The sequence below is a fragment of the Peromyscus californicus genome, unplaced genomic scaffold (genome assembly GCF_007827085.1).
Source record: "Peromyscus californicus insignis strain IS unplaced genomic scaffold, ASM782708v3 Scaffold_9__1_contigs__length_137607984, whole genome shotgun sequence".
Classification (NCBI taxonomy): domain Eukaryota; kingdom Metazoa; phylum Chordata; class Mammalia; order Rodentia; family Cricetidae; genus Peromyscus; species Peromyscus californicus.
In genome coordinates, this window is record NW_026294617.1 from 107,913,884 (window position 1) to 107,935,467 (window position 21,584).

At 42.9% G+C, this 21,584-nt stretch overlaps 1 protein-coding gene across 1 annotated transcript; it reads left to right on the plus strand.

The window, feature by feature from the left end:
* Positions 1 to 1,689: 1,689 nt before the first annotated feature.
* On the plus strand, positions 1,690 to 21,335 carry Etnppl (ethanolamine-phosphate phospho-lyase). The gene is made up of 13 exons (XM_052731211.1): positions 1,690 to 1,901; positions 4,468 to 4,586; positions 4,808 to 4,967; positions 6,638 to 6,712; positions 10,422 to 10,512; positions 11,901 to 12,017; positions 14,559 to 14,641; positions 15,186 to 15,411; positions 16,355 to 16,509; positions 17,869 to 17,958; positions 18,247 to 18,377; positions 19,829 to 19,893; positions 21,035 to 21,335. Exons 1-13 carry the CDS (start codon positions 1,732 to 1,734, stop codon positions 21,161 to 21,163), a joined length of 1,611 nt encoding a protein of 536 aa, XP_052587171.1. The 5' UTR covers positions 1,690 to 1,731; the 3' UTR covers positions 21,164 to 21,335.
* Positions 21,336 to 21,584: the final 249 nt, after the last annotated feature.

Genomic DNA, 21,584 nt, shown 5'->3' on the forward strand with positions numbered 1-21,584 from the left:
AAGAATGTGGTTTAAGGTATGGAGACTTGTGGTGACATATTGAGTACCTAATAAAGCTTACCTGGGGATCAGAGGACAGAGCCAGCCACTAAATTAGACATAGAGGTCAGGCAGTGGTGGCACACACCCTTAATCCTATCACTTGGGAGACGGTTCTCTGTGAGTTCAAGGTCACACTGGGAACAGAGCTAGGCATGGTGGCACACACCTTTAATCCCAGCACTTGAGATCTCATGTCTTTGCTTGGGAAAGACACATGCCTTTAAACACAGGAAGTGATATGGCAGGACACAGAAAGGTATACAAGGCATGAGGAAGCAGGAACTCTCTCTTTAGACTGAAGATTTTATAGAGGTAAAAACTTGTGGCTAGCCTGTTCTGCTTCTCTGATCTTTCAGCTTTCACCCCAATATCTGGCTCTGGGTTTTTTATTATAAGACCTTTTAAGATTCATGTTACAGAGACTATCAAGGAACACGGGGTTTGTAGAAAGGGCATGACCATTCATGATTTCTGCTGGTCTGAGTGACATGAGGGTATGCCCTACAGTAGGCAGCGTCTTTCAGAACTAGATCACGATTACATGTGGGATTTCGTCCAAATACCTGGTGTTTGCCCTTTCTTTGCAATGTGGGACTCCACTTCTCCATTTCTCTTAGAAAATAAAATGTCCTAGAAGTACCTTAATATAAATTCATATCTTCATCCAAATGGTTATTAGGCGAATTGAAACAAGCAAATTAGGCTTTCTCTGCTGGTCTTCCAAACCACAGAGTTGACTGGAATTCTACAGCCTGGACTCTGGCTAAGCAGTTGTGCCACCTTGAGTAAGCTGGCCCCCTCCCTAACGACTCTCCTTCTTATCAACAGAACCTACAAGGTGACTTCTAGTTCTAAAAGTAATTTATGCTCCAGTGGTTATCATTAATTAAGGTTTAATCAATCTCTGTACTTAACTTCAAATTCCATCAGTATGAGAAGCCATCCTGGGGGGAGAGGGGAGGGCAGGAGACCAAGAATGAGTTCCATGTTCACTACTGGGAATGGAGGGAATGTGGAATAAGAAATAGCCTGGCTTCACATGGGAGATTGGAGGTGTCTATATGGAACTGTTAAGAGTAGATGTTTGGAGCCGGGCGGTGGTGGCGCATGCCTTTAATCCCAGCACTCGGGAGGCAGAGCCAGGTGGATCTCCGTGAGTTCAAGGCCAGCCTGGGCTACCAAGTGAGTTCCAGGAAAGGCACAAAGATACACAGGGAAACCCTGTCTCAAAAAACCAAAAAAGAAAAAAAAAGAGTAGATGTTTGGAATACCAGATAGACCACTCCCCATCTGAGACACAGGCTGAGCCCCAGTCATGTGACGTGGGAGTATGTGACCTATTACTTGTGCACAGTAAATGGCAGGTTTGATTTACAAGATAATATAGAAATGCACTAAAAGGCAAGTAAGTAGATAGTGGGAAGGAGGGAATTTACAGGCAGAGGAGGAAGAAAGGCAGAACCCAGGCAAAGTTAGGAAAACAAAAGGTGAGTTCAATGGAATTACCAGATGGGGAGGGGCAGTGGACATCTGCAGAGAAGGGACCAGAGCCAGTCAGACTGGGAGCGGAGGTGGCCTGGCTGCTGACTAGCCTAGCAGGCACCAGGTGGAGGAGGGGCGCAGGAGGGAGGGACTTGGCGAAGGGCAAGGACAGGCAACACTTAAATAGGGAATGACCCTAGATGGTTAATGCCACCGGTGACCTCTGACGCCCAGGGCAGGAGACCTCAGGAGGAAAAAAATATCCTTTGTGTCCCAGGCTGCTCCGGAAAGAGGCACACTGACTGGAAGGGTACGACCACCATGTGCGAGCTGTATTGCAAGCAGGACACCCTGGCGCTGCGGGGGAAGCACATCGGGTAAGGAGCCCTGGCTGGCAGGAAGGGGCAGAGGGCAAAGAGCTGGAGCCGGGTGGGAGAGACAGGGCGCCACACCCGCGGGCTCTGCCGCGACAGGACTTGCACCTGAGAGCTCCAGCCGGCGCCTTCTGTGGCTCCCCGAGGTGGGTGAGCAAGCTGCTCCAAGCTGCTCGAGGTGATAGCTCCTCCGCTCACTGTCCTAGAAGAGGTTCCACAGCCCTGGGAAATGTGCGCAGCGAGCGAGATGGTGAGCACGCCTCCATGCTCATCAACGCTGCAGCTGAACCCAGAAATCGTTTGAATGATGGCTCTGAAAACAAACTCAGTCTGACAACTTTTGTTTAAAGTGAACTTTTTCCGTGTGTTTGGTGAGGCAATAAATAGAGGGTTTAAGCAGCTAGTGGAAAAACTTAAATCACCTGTATAAAAAGCAGGGGTTTCGTGGGTGCGTTATAGCTTCCTCCTAAGCTGTGTCTTCACGTCGATTTCTAAATGCTGTGTTCTTCTGGCATTTGTTTTGTCCGTGTTATGTGTTGATAATATAGCAGTGTATATAAAAGACTGGTCTGAGCTCTGGTCCTAGTTAGGTGTCTTGCTCATCCATCCAAGGCATATTAGTAACATTCCAGGAGCAAAGGAGAATACTGTGTCTGGGTTGTTTTGTTGTTGTTGTTGTTTTGTTTTGTTTGTTTGGTTTTTTTTGTTTGTTTGTTTTTTTGAGACAAGGTTTCTCTGTGTAGTTTTTGGTGCCTGTCCTGGATCTCGCTCTGTAGACCAGACTGACCTCGAACTCACAGAGACCCACCTGGCTCTGCCTCCCGAGTGCTGGGATTAAAGGCGTGTGCCATCAATGCTCGGCTATTGTTTTTAAAGGACAAAACCCACTTCATATGAAAGATGACTGTGCCCTAACACAGAGGAAGCAGCTGTCTACAGTGCGTGTGTAGATGGTGCAGTCACCAAGGTCCAGACCAAGGGATAAGGGAAAGAAGCAATGTGTTCCGGGCAGAAATGCTGAGCAGGTTCTAGTACAGAAGCTCCTAGCTTTCACCAGGAAGGTTCTAAAAAGGTTGAGGGGACCAAGACCTCTCACAGTGGCCCAAATTCCTTCCCCAATCACTGATTGCCACCTTTAAAAACTAGATTCCTTTGGAAACAATTTCTGGGAGGAAATGGCAAAGTGTGTGGAAGGAGGAATGTAGTATGGACTGATGAGATAAGGGAGAATTTTACATAAAGTCTGATAGCCAAGGTGAGACATAACTTTAAAAGGCAGAGTCCTCTGTAGCCTGCAGCTCTCAGGAAGACCTGGTTTTCTGTATGCCTCTTAATTTGAAGATACAAAGTAATTGTTCAGTTTGAACCTCAGGAATTCTTTTTTCTTTCTTTCTTTTCTTTTCTTTCTTTTTTTTTTAGCTGATGCTTATAAACTAGCCTGGAAGTAGTGGCACATGCCTTTAGTCCCAGCAGTAGGGAGGCAGAGGCAGGTGGATCTCTGAGTTCCAGGCCAGCCTGGTCTACAGAGTGAATTCCAGGACAGCCAGGACTATACAGAGAAACCCTGTCTCAAAACAAAAAACAGAAAACAAAAAACAAACCACTAAAACACCTATATATACTAGGAGATGGGGTATTCCTCTCTGGTGGAATGCTTGTCTAACAGACACAAGTGCTGGAATCCTGTCGCTAATGTTGCACAAAAACCTACAGGAACCTGTACCACAGCTGCAAGTCACTTTAAAGTTTGAGGTTACCCACTATTCCCAATAACCAATACACCTTCTAAACAGTTGCATATCACCCTAATAAATAAGTATTACAAAGTCTCCACAAACCCCCCCCCCTAGAATATATGCAGAGTTCTTTTCCACATGCAAAAACACCAAAATACAAACATAGTTTTAGGTCTTAAATGTCCATTGAGCCAAGATCAGAAACCTCAGTAACATTTGTGTTTTGCTATAAATGTTCACAGAAATAACCAAGACTAACAGGGACTTCTGATTTTGCTCACAGAAGCATTCCAGAACAAATGAATTTAAATATTTAAGATGGGGAAGCCATTTATTTAATCAGGACAAGTGCCACTCAAAATACATGAAAATCCTCTTTGTAGTATTTAACTCTTAAGTTATTTATAGTTAACTATTAATTTCCTAATTATTCGGAGAAAGAAGGGGGGAATAGGTGTAGGGATTTCATGAGATAATATTTATTAAAATATATAGCAGTTTTTGACATATCAGAAACCCTATGTCAACCTTTTTTTTCTAATAGAATAAAATTTCCCTAAGAAAAATGAGTTTTAAGTAAGCTGATTGGTGCTTACTTAAAAGAGCTGTTGAATTGTGGGCATTTTAACAGAGAATGTAAGCAGTGATACCAACAGTGCAGTAAGATGAGGGATTTCAAGCTAATATAAAATGAAAAAAATAATGCGGTCCCCTGGGCTGTTTTCCCTTTTCCTTATGAAATTGTAATTTTCCACTGATGGTTGACCTCCATTGAGAAGGAAAAATGCTGCGTTGTCTGACCAGACCAAAGTATCTGCTTTGCTTACGTCTAGGCCCTCGTGCAAAGTTTTCTTTGCTGCGGATCCCATCAAAATCCTGCGAGCCCAGGGGCAGTACATGTTTGATGAGAAAGGTGAAAGGTACTTGGACTGCATCAACAACGTGGCTCACGGTAAGCATCCTGTGCACGGGGCATTGGAGGAAAGGATTAGAGCCCAGTTCATCTCGGAAAATTTGTGACAGCTGCCCCTCTGCTGAGTCGCCCTGAAAGGGAAAAGCTTCAGTAAAATGAGGGGAGAACGGAACCCAACCCCCTTTTCTTTCCCGTCAAAATCCCCCTCTCCTCCCAAGCTCTTAGAACTGTTGACTGTTCCTTTATGTCCTACATTTTAGTGGGACACTGTCACCCAGAAGTGGTCAAAGCCGCGGCGAAACAGATGGAAATACTAAATACGAATTCTCGCTTCCTGCACGACAACATCGTGGAGTACGCCAAGCGCCTTACAGCCACCCTGCCACAGATGCTCTCGGTTTGCTACTTCACAAATTCGGGGTACGTGTCTGGTTTCTGGCATCCTCTCTCCCCCTTTACACCTGTGTACCTTTTCTGTTTGATGTGTGGTGTGACACAGATGTCTAGAACGATTTAAGGAAATTCTTGCCACTCACTAAGTGACCTTTATTAGGAGCGGAGCTTTTTTGTATTGTTTAAGACTCTGAGCCTAACAGGACCCAGCGACATCATCTTGTCACAAAGTAAAGTGTAATAAAAACATCGGGCTCACAATCCTTTCAATACATAAGTGCAGATTTCAGCCAATAAATTATCCGACTAAACAAGTGATCATTTCATAAGATTTTCTACCGACTTGCTTTCCTACAAAAAATGAGCATAGTTTCCCAACACAAACACAAGAAAATCCAAGTAACGATACATTCCAACTTTTTTTTGGTTTTTCGAGACAGGGTTTCTCTGTGTAGCTTTGTGCCTTTCCTGGAACTCACTTGGTAGCCCAGGCTGGCCTCGAACTCACAGAGATCCGCCTGGCTCTGCCTCCCGAGTGCTGGGATTAAAGGCGTGTGCCACCACCGCCCGGCACATTCCAACTTTTAAATTCTGTAAGCACAAACGGCTATGTATCCATTCTATGGACAACTATACAGACATTAGACAGTGTGGCTTGCACATACATGCCCAAGGATGTGTGAAGCTGGAAGTGTGATGTGATGTTTGAGGAAAGCTGAATATAGCATTCCTATTTTCAAAAGTGATAAATGTATTGAATTTGATATTTAGAAAGCTATAATGTCTACTTGTATGATTTTCTGTGACTCATTTTTCCACAAGGTATTTTATAATGAGAGCATCATTATTTTGTCTTACAAAGAACTGAGGAGGTATTTGAGAGTCTCCCGTGTTATAAATCATTCTTGCCTTTTATAAATATAACATTTAACTTTCATCTCTAGAGGAGGATCCTAGACTGTCAAAGAGGGATGGTTCTAAACTGTCCTTCAAGAACACATGTGATGCTGCATAGTTACTGCAAAAAAAAATAGTCTCAAAATCACACAGGTGCCTGTCTAAATCTTGGCAATATGTCCAATCTGCTGTCAATCTTGTTCTGGTTGCTTAGCCTCTCCAAGGCTGTTGCCTCGCCCATAGAAAAGGAGATGGCAATACTTGCCTTGCAGCATTATTGTGAGAATAAACAGAAGCAAACACTTAGCTGATCACAAGCATCCCTTGAGCAATTTTTCTCCACATAAGAAGAGTATATTTAGACTCTTGAACTAGGTAGAAAAACGTATGATGTTCATCTTAAAGATAAGGAAACTAATCAAGTATTGAGTCAATGCAACATGGATTGGCAGCCAGGCTAGAGGGTCTTCCATCCCTCCTGAGATAGGGTGACAATGGGGCTTTTCAGTATCCTTAAAGCTACAGTATCCTTAAAGCTAGTCATCACTGATGCGGCTGTGTGAAGTGGGAAGCTTGGCTGTAATTTTTCTGGGTTTCTTCTATGTGTTTTAGTCCTTAATGACTGTGACACGTGTTAGAAAGTGACATTGAGAATTTAAGGTGACCAAGATGGACCGGGAAAGAGGACCTCAATTCCACCTTATGCACTTCTGAACGTCATCTTACAATTTTTGTAACTAACTCTGAGCCATTCTAAGACGAGATTGTCACTTTGTCCCTTCTCTGTCTTATCTCAATAGATCCGAAGCCAACGACTTAGCCTTACGCCTGGCACGGCAGTTCCGAGGCCACCAGGATGTGATCACTCTTGACCAGTAAGTCTTAGGCACAAGGTCTCCAAGGGAGAAGCCCCTTCAGAGCCAGAAGTGTGCCAATCTATACCGAACTTATCTATACTAAGACGCAGGCCCTTATGGAAGAGGGTGGATCCATGGAAAGGTGTTTTGAAATGACACAATAAGGTGTCAAGTCTAGCTTAAATCCAGAGGCTAACTCACTCTTTCTAAGCTCCTGAAAATGCGGGAGACTTTCCTGCATGTCTTGACAGCTGCAGCCTTGTGGACTTGTAAATCTGGGCTGACATTTTACACAATTGTATCTACTGCTGCCTCTGCATAACTCAATCATTTCCAAAATAAAAAAGAAAACCATAATTAATTTCTTTAAAATCCAAACATTTGCTTCACTGTTGTGATTAACCAGTGTACTTAATATTAAAGGTAGCAATTTATAGCAGATTTAAAACTTTAGTACTTTTTCATTTGTTCACAACTACTAATGGTCGCATTACCTCCCCAACATGAATTTGCTCATTTTAAACAAAAAATTTGACAGCCCTATTTCTAACATTTTCTAAATTACTTTGTCTACCCCCTCACTCCACAAACCCAGAGTGGAACTAAACATGGAACCTCATTTCGTATCGTCCTGTAGACTCCTTGATGGGATTATCCATTTTCTATTGCTGCTGCATTTGTTGCTGCAAGCATATGGGTTCAAATAATACAAAATTATTGTGTTACTTCTGTGAGTCAGAAAGCTAAGCTAACTCACCGAGCTGAAATCAGGGTCATCTGGGGGCAATGTGGCTCTTCCACTTACGTCTGCGTCTCACGGCTCACAGTCCCGGCCTTCATCTTCAAAGTCACCCGTCACCTCCCTCAGCCTTTGCTTCGAGCCTCACACCTCCATCTCTGCTCATCATGCTCCTGTCTCCTACTTTTACTTATAGGGCATTTGTGACTATGTGGGCTCCACCCAGATGATCCAGAATAACGCCCTCATTGAGTGGTCCTTAACAGACCTGAAAAATCATCTTTGCCATGAAGCATGTTCTTAGATTCTGTGTATTAGAACATAAACATACCTGGGGTGGGGCATTTCTCTTTTAAAATTCTCATCCTCCATCACCTATGGACAACTATAAATGTATTTTGTGTATATATGTATATATATATATACATATATATAAATGAGAATTTATATATAATAAATAAATGAGAATCTAATTTAGCAATATAACTCAAAAATGTTTATTTTTCCTACTGTAATAAAAACAATGTAATAAACATTATTATAGAAAATGATAATATAATGTATCTATTTTATGCTATTTGAAATGTTTTACTAGTCCATATTAACTATGCATAATAATGGATTTCATTATGACATTTTCATACCTGTGCATTGTATTTTCTAATCATATTCGCCACCATTACCCTCTTGTCTACCTCACCCTTCTACTGACCCCTTTCCTCCTCCCAACTAACTCTGCATTCACTTTCACATCTTTTACTTTTTATATCATATTAAACATGTGGTATCTTACATGCATCTACTTTACCAAAGTTACTGTAGGACTGTTTTCATATTTCATCCCACACAGAATTCTTGAAATATGTTCCATTCCTCTAACTCAATTCTCACCAATAGAAACATAGAGTGAGCCATGTATGGGATTTTAAATGTTCTTGTAGTTTGGGGTAGCCAACATGTTGTCATTTTAACATGTAATCAACATAAACTATATTGACATGTATTACATTCTTTTTTTCTCACTGAGTATCAAAAATCCAACGTCTGTTTTACACTACAACACATCTCAAATCAGACTAGTGATGTTGCCAGTGCCCATGGCTCCAAGTGGGGAGTTGCCGCCATACGGTGTTACAGTGCTGTTTTCACTGTACAGCACCCCAATGATAGGCACTGACTACTTCTGCTCCCAACATGAGCAGAGATCCTTCTACTTGGTCCTCCACAGGACATTCTGAGAATTCCTTAGGGATAAATTCCAGAAACAAAATGGCTGGCCAGCAAGGTATATGAAGGTGCCGTTAATTTGACTGAATGTTTCTATATTTGTCTCCAATGTGGTTGCAACCCCAGACACAGCACAAGAAAGGTCCCCCTCTCCATAGGTCACCAAACCCAATACTAACCAGCTTTCTGCTTTTTTCTAGTTGTTGCTAATCTAATGGGTATATCATATCTTAATTGGCATTGTTGATTTGAAAATCTTCTCATATAAATTTAATGATTTTATCATCTCTTGGAGATTGCCTTTTTGTATTCTTTACCATTTTTTTCAGTTAGGATTCTCATCCTTTTGTTGCTGGTTTGCAGTTTCCTGTACAATCTAGGCCAGGGGATCTCTATTTGGAATTATCTGTGGATGAGTTTTTTAGACTTTTTTCTTCACATCTGCTGATTGCACTTCTGGGCAAAAAATAGAAAGAGAAACACCATTGCCATGTGTGTGTTAAGTGAAAGAAAAGAATTTTGTAGCTACTCAGTCATCTCTCAGAAGAACTAGTGTTTGTCTGATGTCTCCAACCGAGCATCCTTTAGATAGCATCCCAATCAGAAAACCATGTCAATGCTTCCATATAAAATTGTGGCACTCCTAACAGTGAGAGCAGGGGATGTCTCTGACTCTGTGGCCTGATTTGGGGACCCATTCCTCCTGCCAGATTACCTCATCCAACCTTAGTGGACAAGGGGGTGTCTGGGCTCACTGCAGCTTGATAAACCATGGCTGGCTGATGTCCATGGGATGCCCACCTGTATCTGAAGAGAAACCGTGGAAAAGGAGTGGGTGGGGTGGAGGGAGGAGGGAAGGGGAGGAGCTGGGAAGAGGGAAGGGAGGGGAAGCTTTGGTTAGGATGTAAAAACAGGAAAATTAAAAGAACAGAAGAGGAGAAGGAAGGGGAGGAAGAAAAGGAAAACAAAATGTATTTCAGACTTACTAGCCAGGCATGATGGCACATGCCTGTAGGCCCAACTGAGACAGAAGAATCACTTGAGGTCAGGAGTTCAAGGCCGAGGTCTATGTTTTAAAAATGCAGGCTGGTAAGGTGGCTCAGCAGGCACTTGCCTGGCAAGCCTAACACCCTGAGTCTCGTCCCCTGGACCCACACGGTAGAAGGAGAGCCCTAACTCCTGCAAGCTGTGCCATGCTGCACATGCGCACACAAGAAATGAATGCATGTTTAAAATGTTTAAGAACATAGAAAACTCAACCAGGCAATGGTGGCACGTGCCTTTAATCCCAGCACTTGGGAGGCAGAGGCAGGTGGATCTCTGATCTACAGTGAGTTCCAGAACAGCTAGGACTGTTACACAGAGAAACCTTGTCTCAAAAAAAAAAAAAAACCAAAAAAAGAATGTAGAAAAAACTCGAATCACAAGACTGCATGAAGATATAAAAACGTTCAAGTTTAGAGAATCTAATTTAGCAGTATAATTCAAAAAATGTTTATTTCTCCCACTGTAATAAAAACCACTGCCTATGAGGACACATACTGGACTTTTCGTGTACTTCATTCATGTATGAGGGGGAATGGACATATCAAATGGCCAGTTCTGTCATGACAGACCAGATCTGGTTCTACAGTTAAATGTGGCACCGGCATTGACATTCTCCCCAGTCGACTAGCGCAGGGCGGTTATAAACACTGTTTGCATATACTAGAAAAACACCTTTCTTGGAAAAATTTCCATTGCTTTTCTCTTTCATTTCAGTGCTTACCATGGCCACCTGTCGTCGTTAATTGAGATCAGTCCCTATAAGTTTCAGAAGGGCAAAGATGGCAAGAAGGAATTTGTGCACGTGGTAAATATCCCCAAGCCCTGCGATGAGAATGCTGAGGCTAGAATGTCTACTGTCATCCAGCCCAACCCTCAAAGCAGAGCGGAACCAGGGGAAAGAAATGAAGGTCCAGAGCAGTTATGTCACGTGCTGAACTCGGGGCCACACACCGGCAGTTTGTGGCCCACAGTGAGAATCGTCGTCGAAAAGTTCAGAATTTTCAGTGGTAGAATTGGTAGATCAGATTTTTACCGGCTGTTGCTGCATTTTTGTGCCCGCTCATCTTCGGTTACTCTTCCGATTACTAGTACTAGATCAACACTCAGAGCTAAGTGAGTTTCTACGACTGTTATAAAAATAATTTACATAAGCCGGGCGGTGGTGGCGCACGCCTTTAATCCCAGCACTCGGGAGGCAGAGCCAGGCGGATCTCTGTGAGTTCGAGGCCAGCCTGGACTACCAAGTGAGTTCCAGGAAAGGCGCCAAGCTACACAGAGAAACCCTGTCTCGAAAAACCAAAAAAAAAAAAAATTTACATAAAGCAGAAGCCAGAGGCCTCAAACCAGACCAACGACTCATTGCAATGAACACTTACAAGTAAAGATGTGTGGACTGAAGGGTACACTGTGTGACCCTTGTGTCCCACTACAGCATCCATACCGAGACTTTTTGTTTTGCTTTGTTTCTGTTTTTTCATTTTTCCTTTAAAATTTATTTTATTTGGGGGGGCGATGTTGCAAGGGCAAAGGGTAGATATGAAGGGACGGGGAGATGAATGGGATCAGGATGCAGGATGTGAAATCCACAAAGAATCAATACAAAGTTTTAAAAAAAGAATGATAAAATTTTAAAAAATAATTCATATAAATCGAAATTACGTAAATACTGTGAATTGTCATAAAGGTCCAGTACATCAAATAGAGAAGCCAGATAAGTTGTCAAAACAGTGAAATTCATTTCCTATGGTTGTGTTAATCGAGGGTCAGTAGACACTCTGAGAATTCTCATTGCTTTATTTTAAGACCTTAAGAATAAGCGCTAAGGCATCCAAGTTTCCTACGAGATCATGGTATGTGATATAATCAATAGTCCAAGTTTTTTTTACATACAGTCTCCACTGCTTGTTATTTTTATATGATGTCATTGCACTTATCAATCTGAATTTGCTTTCTATGTGAATAGGGATAAAGTTTTGATTTAGAGGGTCTGGGATTTCTAAGCTCCAGCTCACAATTCAAAGATGTCAATTCTTCACAGCATTCAGAAATGTATAGAAAGATAAGAGGCACTGGGGGTGCTTGGGTCAACATGGCCACCCTCCAACATGCCCTGGTGGGGAAATAGATGTTCCCTTGGTTTTCAAGTTTGGTCAAGAGGCTAATAATGAGAAACTGTACCATCTGATGTTCTAGGCACCAAGTCCAGATACTTACAGAGGGAAATACAGAGAGGACCACAAAGATGCAGCCACAGCATACGCAGACGAAGTGAAGAAAATCATTGAAGATGCTCATAGCAACGGAAGGAAGGTGGGCATTGTGGGAAACGCTTTTGACGTCTTTTATGGAAATAGTTATAATAGTTGGAATTCTCTATAAAGAAAGGATTAAATCTAAAATTCCCTCTGTTCTTTGCTGGTTACATTTTCACTTGGTTTGTGTTTCAACAGTGCACTGTCCTGGTAAATTTTTATTCATCTTAGAAATATAATCACTTACCCTTCCTTCTCCAGTGCTGATGACCTAACTCTGATCTCTCAGGTACTAGACAGGGTCTCGTTCCTAAGGTCAGGCTCTTCCAACTGTGAAGATCATGGGGGAAGCAAAGAGGCAGAGGGGCTTCAGTGTCAGGACCAGTCCAAGCTCTCAGATCCTCAGGGGAGCAGTGGTACTGCCCAGAGCTAGTGGGCTTCCCGGAACCACAGAACTGAAGCTCAGCTCCTCACTAAGCCAAGGCAGAAACACGGCCTTTCCACCTGGGCCTTCCACCTGGGCCTTCCACCTGGGCCCGGACTTCCCAGACAGCACCGGAGTTCTCAAGAACAAGAAAGGCGTTCATGTTTTCAGACTTTGCCCTGCTGTCCACAGATTCACGTTCTATTTTCCACCCACCGTGGGGCTACTTGGGTGCAGATTAAACACAACTTGACATCCCTTGGTTTGTGGCATAGACATGACGATACAAATACTTCATTAAATAGAAACGATTTGCCCTTTCTAGTGAATTAAAATATTTTTGCTTTCATGACAGGAGAGCCATTCTTGTTTCTAGAGTGTCTCCCCCCCCCACACACACACACACACACACTCGTACTTCCACACTCCCATCCCCATCCCTGCTTTGCTTTCAAGGTCCTTGTAACACCTCTGTGCAGATGGGCCCAAAGGTCTACCTACTAGGGGAGCTTAGGCATCTCCTTCCTGTACTTTCAGATGCTAAATAATGCTTTCAAAAAAGATTTTTTTCCTCAACAAGAGGATATGAATTCTGCTGCTAATGGGGGGGCCTAGGTGATTTTTGGTTTTTTGTTGTGTTTTGGTTTGGGTTTTTTGTTTTGTTTTGCTTTGTTTTTAACATTATCAGTACTATACAGTTTGGGGCTTGATGCCACCATGTTACCAAGGCTGAAAGCTATGAAGAAATAAATAGGGGGCATATACTTCTAAATGTTAGCTGTGCTTGGGAAGTCATGGAAGGTCAGAACAGAGATCTCTGGAGTCAGCAGCCTTATTTTATAGCTAAGACACTGAATAACTCTGAGGTACAGGCTAACCCATGTTCAGGCAGCTGATAAGCAGTCTGGAGGCAGACTTGGTTCTCCGGAGTTCTTTCCTCGTGCCTTGCTTTAGCTTCCTCCTCTTCCTTCAGTGATGGCTACTTTGAACTTCTCCCATGGTCTCTGACACGCTTCCCCTCTGGTTTCTGTTGAGATGCCCAGCTTTGGAGGAAAGGCTGGTTCAAATCCAGACCTAGAGGTGTAGCAATGTAGCCCTGGTGTGGAGTCAGAGGCTGCGAACCCACTCCCTTGGTGCTGGGCTCTAGCCTCAAGCTGTCCTATTTTACTGACTTGGGAATGGGCACCAAGCTCATGCCTTTTGAACCTAGATCAGTTTGCAAAAGTTCCTATCCCAGACATCAAAACATTACTTTTGCTCAGCACAACCTAACAAAAAGATTGCCTCTTAAGCCAGGCGGTGGTGGTGCACGCCTTTAATCCCAGCACTTGGGAGGCAGAGGCAGGTGGATCTCTGTGAGTTCAAGGCCAGCCTGGCCTACAGAGCGAGATCCAGGAAAGGCGCAAAGCTACACAGAGAAACCCTGTCTCGAAAAAAAAAAAAAAAAAAAAGATTGCCTCTTAATTATGAAGGTCTCCTCTCTTGGCCCCCATTTCCCATGGTGGCTTTCCTGGCATCCCAGGACTTCATTTAGATCCATGCTCTTCTGCCACAGATAGCTTTTATTTGTAACAGTCTATGTAGCACTCCCCATGGGTCTGTTTCTAGCCATTTTAAACCTACTCGAAGGGCTGGAAAGATGACTCAGCCGTCAAGAAGAACACATGCTTCTCTTTCTTGCAGAGGACCCAAGTGTGGTTCCCACCTCCAATGTCAGGTGGTTCACAGCTACTTAGAACTCCATCTCCAGAGGGCTTCGGATTTCCTTGAGCATCTGCACACATGTACACACACATATACACAGAGGCGGGGGTGCACATACATGAAAACTAAAGATAAATCTTCTTTGCAATAGTGTGTTCTTGGGGCTGGAGAGATGGCTCAGCCATTAAGAGCACTTATTCTCTCAAGTCCCAGGTCTGGTTCCCAGCACCTACATGGCAGCTTAAGAACTATCTGTAACTTCAGTTGCAGAGGATCCAATGCCCTCTTCTGGCCTCCTTGGGCACTGCACGTACATGGTACATGGACATACATGCATGCAAAACACCCATACACATTAATAAAAATAAACCTTTAAAATAAAAACCTATTGTTTAGGAGGAAACTCTCCCTTTTAGGGGTAGGAGGGGAGCCTATCTTGTCTAGATTTTGACCCCATCTTCTCTTGTATAGATTGCCGCCTTTATTGCTGAATCCATGCAGAGTTGTGGTGGACAAATTATTCCTCCAGCAGGCTACTTCCAGAAAGTGGCTGAGTATGTACTTGACTTGGGCATCCTTGGTCAAGCTGAGGGCACTGTGGCAAAGTCTACAAGGTCATACTTCCAGATTAGCTGGCAAAAAGCTGCTGCTGACTGCCTGGAGCCTCGGGACTCTAGATGTCTCCGATCATAACCAAGATCCAGCAAGTATAGAGTTTAACATGGTCCACTGTCCAGAACTCTATATACTCAAGCTCCTGCAGGGCATCCTGTCTCATTGGCCCATACCTTACACCTTGCTAATTAGTAAACACGTGAAGATTAACCCTGCTAAGAGCCACTTGTCCAAATCTCTTCCCAAGTGAAATGTTGCAGTACAGCTTACTTTAAGTAGCATACATCCAGGTAGTATGGGATAAATCTCATCTAGAAATCATGTGATTACCCTGTAATGTCTCTCCAAGGTTTTGAGTCCTAGAATATTTTTAACACAGACAGAGGCTTTGGGTTAACACTTCTCTGTCTTCAATAGTCTCCTTGGGCAGTTCTGGGGACACTCGATGGTCTGAGGACATCAACATAGATCTTTGCTTTTTAGACATGTTCGCAGAGCAGGGGGCGTGTTTATTGCTGACGAAGTTCAAGTAGGCTTTGGCAGAGTTGGGAAGCATTTCTGGAGCTTTCAAATGCACGGTGAAGACTTCGTTCCAGACATTGTCACCATGGGGAAACCAATGGGCAATGGTCACCCCATGTCCTGTGTGGTGACAACCAAAGAAATTGCAGAAGCCTTCAGCAGCTCTGGCATGGAGTATTTTAACACAGTAAGTTTGGGTTCACAGCTCTAATTCTAAGAGGGGAAAATCATGCATATTCTTAGATTTTTTCCAACACAATAAAGAAAAGGGCTCCATGTTACCCTAAACCACTCTAATATTCTTGTCAAACTTCATCCAAACCAGACTTTATTCCCTTTGTATTCTTTCCTTGTGCATTTCCTCTTCCGATAACATTCTTGTTAGGTTTCTGATAACAGACCGCTATCCTGCTAATCTTCGGTGCTTTATTAACAGACAATGTGATCTTTGTGTCATATTGAAATTTCCTGAACACTTTGAAATCCTTTAGATGATTTGTTACCGTGAATGTTAGTCAACCCTCATAAGAAATGCTCAGTGTTGATCTTTGGAAAGCTTTATTTCTGTGGCTTTATTCCCCCAAAGTAAGAAGCTTTAGGCTTGGAAGAGTCACTGTAGTATGCACAGCACCAACTGTTATAGCCAAAGCAAGCATCCAATCATAGAAAGAGTTTGTTTTTCAGAGGAAATAGTACTTAGCTGTTTTCTTTCAGATCTTTAAAGACAGACACACTGATTCACCTTACTGAACCACACTTTGGAATCTTTAATTCACAATCTAACACTTTCTGTTGTTATTTGGATGAACCAATGGATCCCTTATAATCTCTCACACTAGATACACATCCTGGAGGATATAACCATGAGTGAATTTTCACTCAATCCCAATGAATAAAATCATTCTGTCTTCTAAGCCTGAGAGGTTAGTATTACAAAAGAAAATTCAGTTAAAATTTTTACATATACAGCAAGCATTCTTGCCTTTAATAATAATAGACACCTTTGTGGGGACTACTGAAGGCATTAAAATTGGTTTTGTTTTTCAGACATATGTTGAATGAATGCCAAATTTCTCATGAATGAAGCAATACCACTAATTCCATTGTTGTTTTCTCATCTTTGTCTGTAGTATGGAGGGAATCCGGTGTCCTGTGCCATTGGGTTGGCTGTGCTGGATATAATTGAGAATGAAAACCTTCAAGGAAATGCTATCAAAGTGGGGAACTACCTCACTAAGTTACTGAACGAACAGAAGGCTAAGCACCCAATGATAGGGGACATCAGGTCTGTTGACTGACCATCATGCACTCATTTGTTTTTCCGTAACAATCCTGTAAACTTGAAAAGTTGAATGAAAGTATATGATACACTGAGAAACGGAGAAAGCAAAGACTGGGCCTAGGCCGGGACTCAGGAACCACCCTGGTAACATTTGGGTACATCTCTTTCCTAACATTTATAGGTTTTCTTTTCTGTCAAGTTGGGATAATTTTAAGCCCAAGAGATGAAAGGAAGGAAGAAAAGATGACTCCAAACGGTCTGTGAATAAGGTGGAGAATGCTATCATCTCCATTGCATAGATCATTATAAAAACTTGGCAATTGTGAATACCCTGAGAAGTGAAATGGTATTAAGTGTTGTTTGAGGACTGGGGAGATTGCTCAGAGGGTGAAGAGTTTGCTGTATAAGCGCAGGGACCCAAATTGGTCCCCAGAACCTACATAACAAAGCCAGATGCGTTGGGGCTCACCTGTAATCATAGCACTCACAGCCTATCCTAATCAGCAAGTTTCAGGCCAGGGAGAGACCCTGTGTTAAGAGGGATAGCCCCTGCCTAACACCACTGAGGTTGGCCTCTGCCCACCATGGGCACATGCACACACATGTCTGTGCACACCTACATTCCCTACACATGCATACATGCTCGCATATAAACACAAAATTGTTTAAAGTATGATTCTCTTATAAAAATCAAGTGAGGTGTGTGGTTGATATATTGTGCATCCTAATAAAGCTTTCCTGGGAGATCAGAGGAGTAGAACAAGCCACAGCCAGCCTCACCTCACCAACTCCTCAGCTGATCCTGTTTCCACGAATCCTCAGACTGAAAGCCTTTGAGTCCTCACCCCTGAGGGTCTCAGTTGAACTGCTCTAAAAAACTTCTAGTTCCTGGTCCTCATGCCTTGTATACCTTTCTGCTTCCTGCCCTCACTTCTTGGGATTAAAAGCGTGTGTTCTTCCCAAGCAAAGACATGATATCTCAAGTGCTGGGATTAAAGGCGTGTGTCACCACCATGCCTGGTTCTGTTCCCAGTGTGGCCTTGATCTCTGCCTCCCGAGTGATAGGATTAAAGACGTGTGTGCCACCACTGTCTGGCCTCTATGTCTAATCTAGTGGCTGTTCTGTTCTCCGATCCCCAGGGAAGTTTATCGGGGTGTACAATATATCAACACAGAGGTGGGAGATCTCTGATGACAAAACATGTTTTGAACATGAGAAGCAACTGTGTGACACTGGAGGTGTCTTGAGTTAAAGTCAGTTGCATTTCCACTTAAATGATGTCACACTCAGCTCGGCATTAGTCACTTGGTGACAGTGCAGGGCTCAGAGAGTACACATGGACTCTTTTTCCTCTTCTTCAGGGGTGTTGGCCTTTTTATTGGCATTGATTTGGTGAAGGACCGTGAGAAAAGGACGCCTGCAACAGCCGAAGCCCAGCACATCATCTACAAGTAAATTCATCTCATCTCTTTGCTGTCTTGGCCCCTTGAGCACTTGATTTACTTCCTTTCATCTCTCTGGAAAAGGAGACCCTAAGACTCAGTTAAACCTGGGCCTTTTAGAGTGGAGATTCATGAATGCACTGTGTGCTCACGGCCCTTCATCCCCCCTGCACATGCTCACGGCCCTTCATCCCCCCCCCTGCACATGCTCACGACCCTTCATCCCCCCCGCACGTGCTCACGACCCTTCATCCCCCCTGCACATGCTCACGGCCCTTCATTTCCTGCACTGATTAGGATGAAAGAAAAAGGAGTTCTTCTCAGTGCCGATGGCCCTCATAGGAACGTGCTCAAAATAAAACCGCCCATGTGCTTCACAGAAGAAGACGCAAAGTTCATGGTGGACCACCTTGATGGCATTTTAACAGGTTGGTCACCATCTTAAAGATGCCTCTCCCTTCTCTCTCAAGCTCTGCAGTGCCCTTCCCTGGCCTCCTGTTCATCAGGGAAAAAATAAATGGATAACTTCCTCTTCAAACTAGAATCAGATAGCTGCAAAAATAAACTATGTAGACTCTTAATTAAATCAAAATTTTCCATTTATATTCACACAACTCCAAATGTTAGTTTCCAGTAAATTAGCACATTGCTGCTGTTTCTTGTTTGGTTAGTTGGGGAAGGGTGTTTGTTGTTTGTTTGCTTTTTAGACAAGGGCTTGCTGTGTAGCCCAGGCTAGCCTTAGAATTAGGATCTTCCTGCCTCAGCCTTGTGAATGCTGGGGTTACCATCACGCTCCGCTCACCTTGTTTTGTCAACCATTTCTCTTTCCTGTAGACAATAAGCAGGACTTTTCCAGCTGTGTGTCTGCACTGGGCCTCCCTCCACTAACACTGTGTAGTTTCAGCATTGAACCATTAGGATGAGTGTCAGCCTGCTTTGGTAGTGTATATTCACAAGCCTAGCTAATGTTCAGGTGACAAGACGTGAGGACAAGGGGCTCAAGGTCAGCCTGGACTGTTCATTCATATTATTCATAACAGAAAGTAAATTACTTCAATTATATATCAACTGCATTGGAGAGGAAGCAAGCACTATAAAACAGTGTTGAAATCATAGACTACCGTAATAGTAGCCCATTTTCATTGTTGTTTAGTTTTATTCATATTATATAGATATGTATTCAGCCTCTCTGCTCAGCTCCCAACTGTTGGGGTTAAAATACAATGAGAAGTCACAAGTCAACACATCATAGATCATTGATGTTTGGAAACTTCTACCTCAGCCTGGTGTTCCTAGTAGGGTCTCTCCTTGAACTCAGAGAACATGCTGATGCCCAAACCTGTTGAATATCCTCACAAACTGATGTGCCTTGTTCACCAGGTCTGAGCCTGCTCAGACTGAACTGAATGATACTATTAGCAGCCCAGAAGAATTTGACTATGTTAACCAGACACGGGTAAAACAGGCTCAGTGCCGTGAACAAATTACCAGTGAAAAACAAAAGTCAAAATATAAACTAGAGCTGGAGAGATGGCTGAGCTATTAAGAGTGCTAACTGTTCTACTAAAGGACCAGGTTTCGATTCCCAGCACCCAGACAGTGACTTACAACCATCTGTAACTCCACTTCCAAGAGATTCATCACCCTCTGACTTCTAAGAGCACCAGGCACACACTTGGTGCACAAACATACATGGAAGCAAGACACCAATGCACATAAACTAACAGTAATAAAAGAATTTTGAAAAAATGCAAGCCAGCAATTCTAATAGTAATATTTGTTAGTTGATTACATTGCCTCTCTAGTCCTTCCTTGTTAAGGATATTCTTATACAATATTTTTTTCAATTATGTTGGTCAAACTCTCTATCTTCTTTTAGCTTTAGAAGTCACAGAAACCAAGAGTGACCATGTGATGTCTGAGAATACAGTTTGCAGTACAAAGGTAAGAGGTAGCTACTTTGCTTTTAGGGGAAAGCGTCAAGCATTGGGGGTTATGGGATAGCTTTGTTTAATATACAGTGACCAATAGAACAAAAGCAGCCTGTGCTAAGGATGGATTATCTTTGCAATTTTGAGTGCACAATTAAGTTCCCAGAGCCAATGGCGTATCATTTGCAAGAAATGAAACCAAATAACCATTCTCACCGGTTTATTCTCATATAGAATCAATATATAAAAACCAAGGACCTTTCTCTTCTGGCCTATAGAGACAGCTTTCAAATATGGGGAGAAACTAACAATAGGTCTGAGCTTTCTCATGGTGGCTCAGAACGCCACCTGCAATCACTTCTGGTTCTCACAATGCTCTTCAGTTCCCACAATGCTCTTCGCCATCTACATGTGCCTTAGCAGCCAGGTTATGAAACACTGAAAACTGGTTCTGAATGATCTAAGGAGGAAGCTTCCGCAGCAGCCGGGAGCCCGGGGAATCACTGGCACTGGGTGGCCTAGTTTCTGCCCTTGGTGCATTTCCAGCAGAGAGGGCTTTTCCATTTTCTTCCTAAGCTGCCCATGAGAAAGAGCAGAAAGAGCACCCAGGCCTGGAAACAGAAAAGCAAAACCTTGAGAGGTTTTGTTGCATAATCTATTATTTGTTTCTAGCTCAGATGCTAAGGGAACATTCAGTGCCCAGAGCCTGCCTGTGCACCCAGCACAGTCAGCAAAGTCCTTTTCATGGTTAAAAAAACATCGGGGTGTTTGAATGAGAGCAAATGATTTCCAACAAGACACCCTCTGTCTCTTCACACAGCACAAACCAGTCATGGGGACCCATTATTATTGAAAGGGCAGGAGTAGTTTATCAAATCTAGGTCAAAATAACAGCTGCTTAAATGAAATCACTCCAGGCTGACTGGCCAGGATCTTGAAAAAACAAGAGTTCGCAGTAGGGAATTGCACCCTGAAGCTAGTTGAGTTATTGCACATGCATAAAAGTTTGCCCTGGAATCTCAGAATTGATGTTGACATCACCTTTCAAATGCCTGGTATTTTCTTGGAGTGGGGGGTCCTGTTAAATTAGCCTTAAGAGGTTGGGTAATAGCAGAGGTGGACATCCACGGGAGTTTTGTGGTCCTGTCTTGCAGGTGCCTAAGGAAGTCCACGTGGAATTGCCCAACCACAGCGGCACCGAGTCCAGAGAAAACCACAGCAAGAAGAGAAATGGTGTGTGCCCAGATGAGCGCACACGGCTCAGCAAAAGACTCAAGACATGAAAGATGAATGTTAAACAGCAGATAAATATCCATGGATAAAGAGCAAGTGGATGCATCTCACCTCAGTCATTCTGTGAATTAGAATTTTCAATCTGCCTAATTTGTACATTAAAAGATAGATTAGTAATATCAATAAACAAAGTGATAAGCTATATCAACATTATTAATTCAACCTCTGGCCTGTTAATTCCTTACTTGCCATGCCAAAGTATTTATTCTACTAAAACTGAGTTTTCAAATGCAAAACTCAGCTGGATGCTTTACTTCTCGTGTTTTAATGTTTGAAATTAGAGAAATGAGTGAAGTCGATTCCTTCACTTTAGAGAATTAGTACATTAAAGTATTTTAATGAGAAACAGTCTAACTTGGCTAATATATAAAGTATATGGATTTTAATAAAATAAAAGATGATATAAACAAA

Bases quoted from the DNA above. Each gene is read 5' to 3' on its own strand.
- Etnppl (XM_052731211.1), top strand. From the start codon at position 1,732: ATGCCACCGGTGACCTCTGACGCCCAGGGCAGGAGACCTCAGGAGGAA. The intron at 4,587-4,807 runs GTAAGCATCCTG...CCTACATTTTAG, and splicing joins CATCAACAACGTGGCTCACG to TGGGACACTGTCACCCAGAA. The intron at 17,959-18,246 runs GTAAATTCATCT...TGCACTGATTAG, and splicing joins GCCCAGCACATCATCTACAA to GATGAAAGAAAAAGGAGTTC.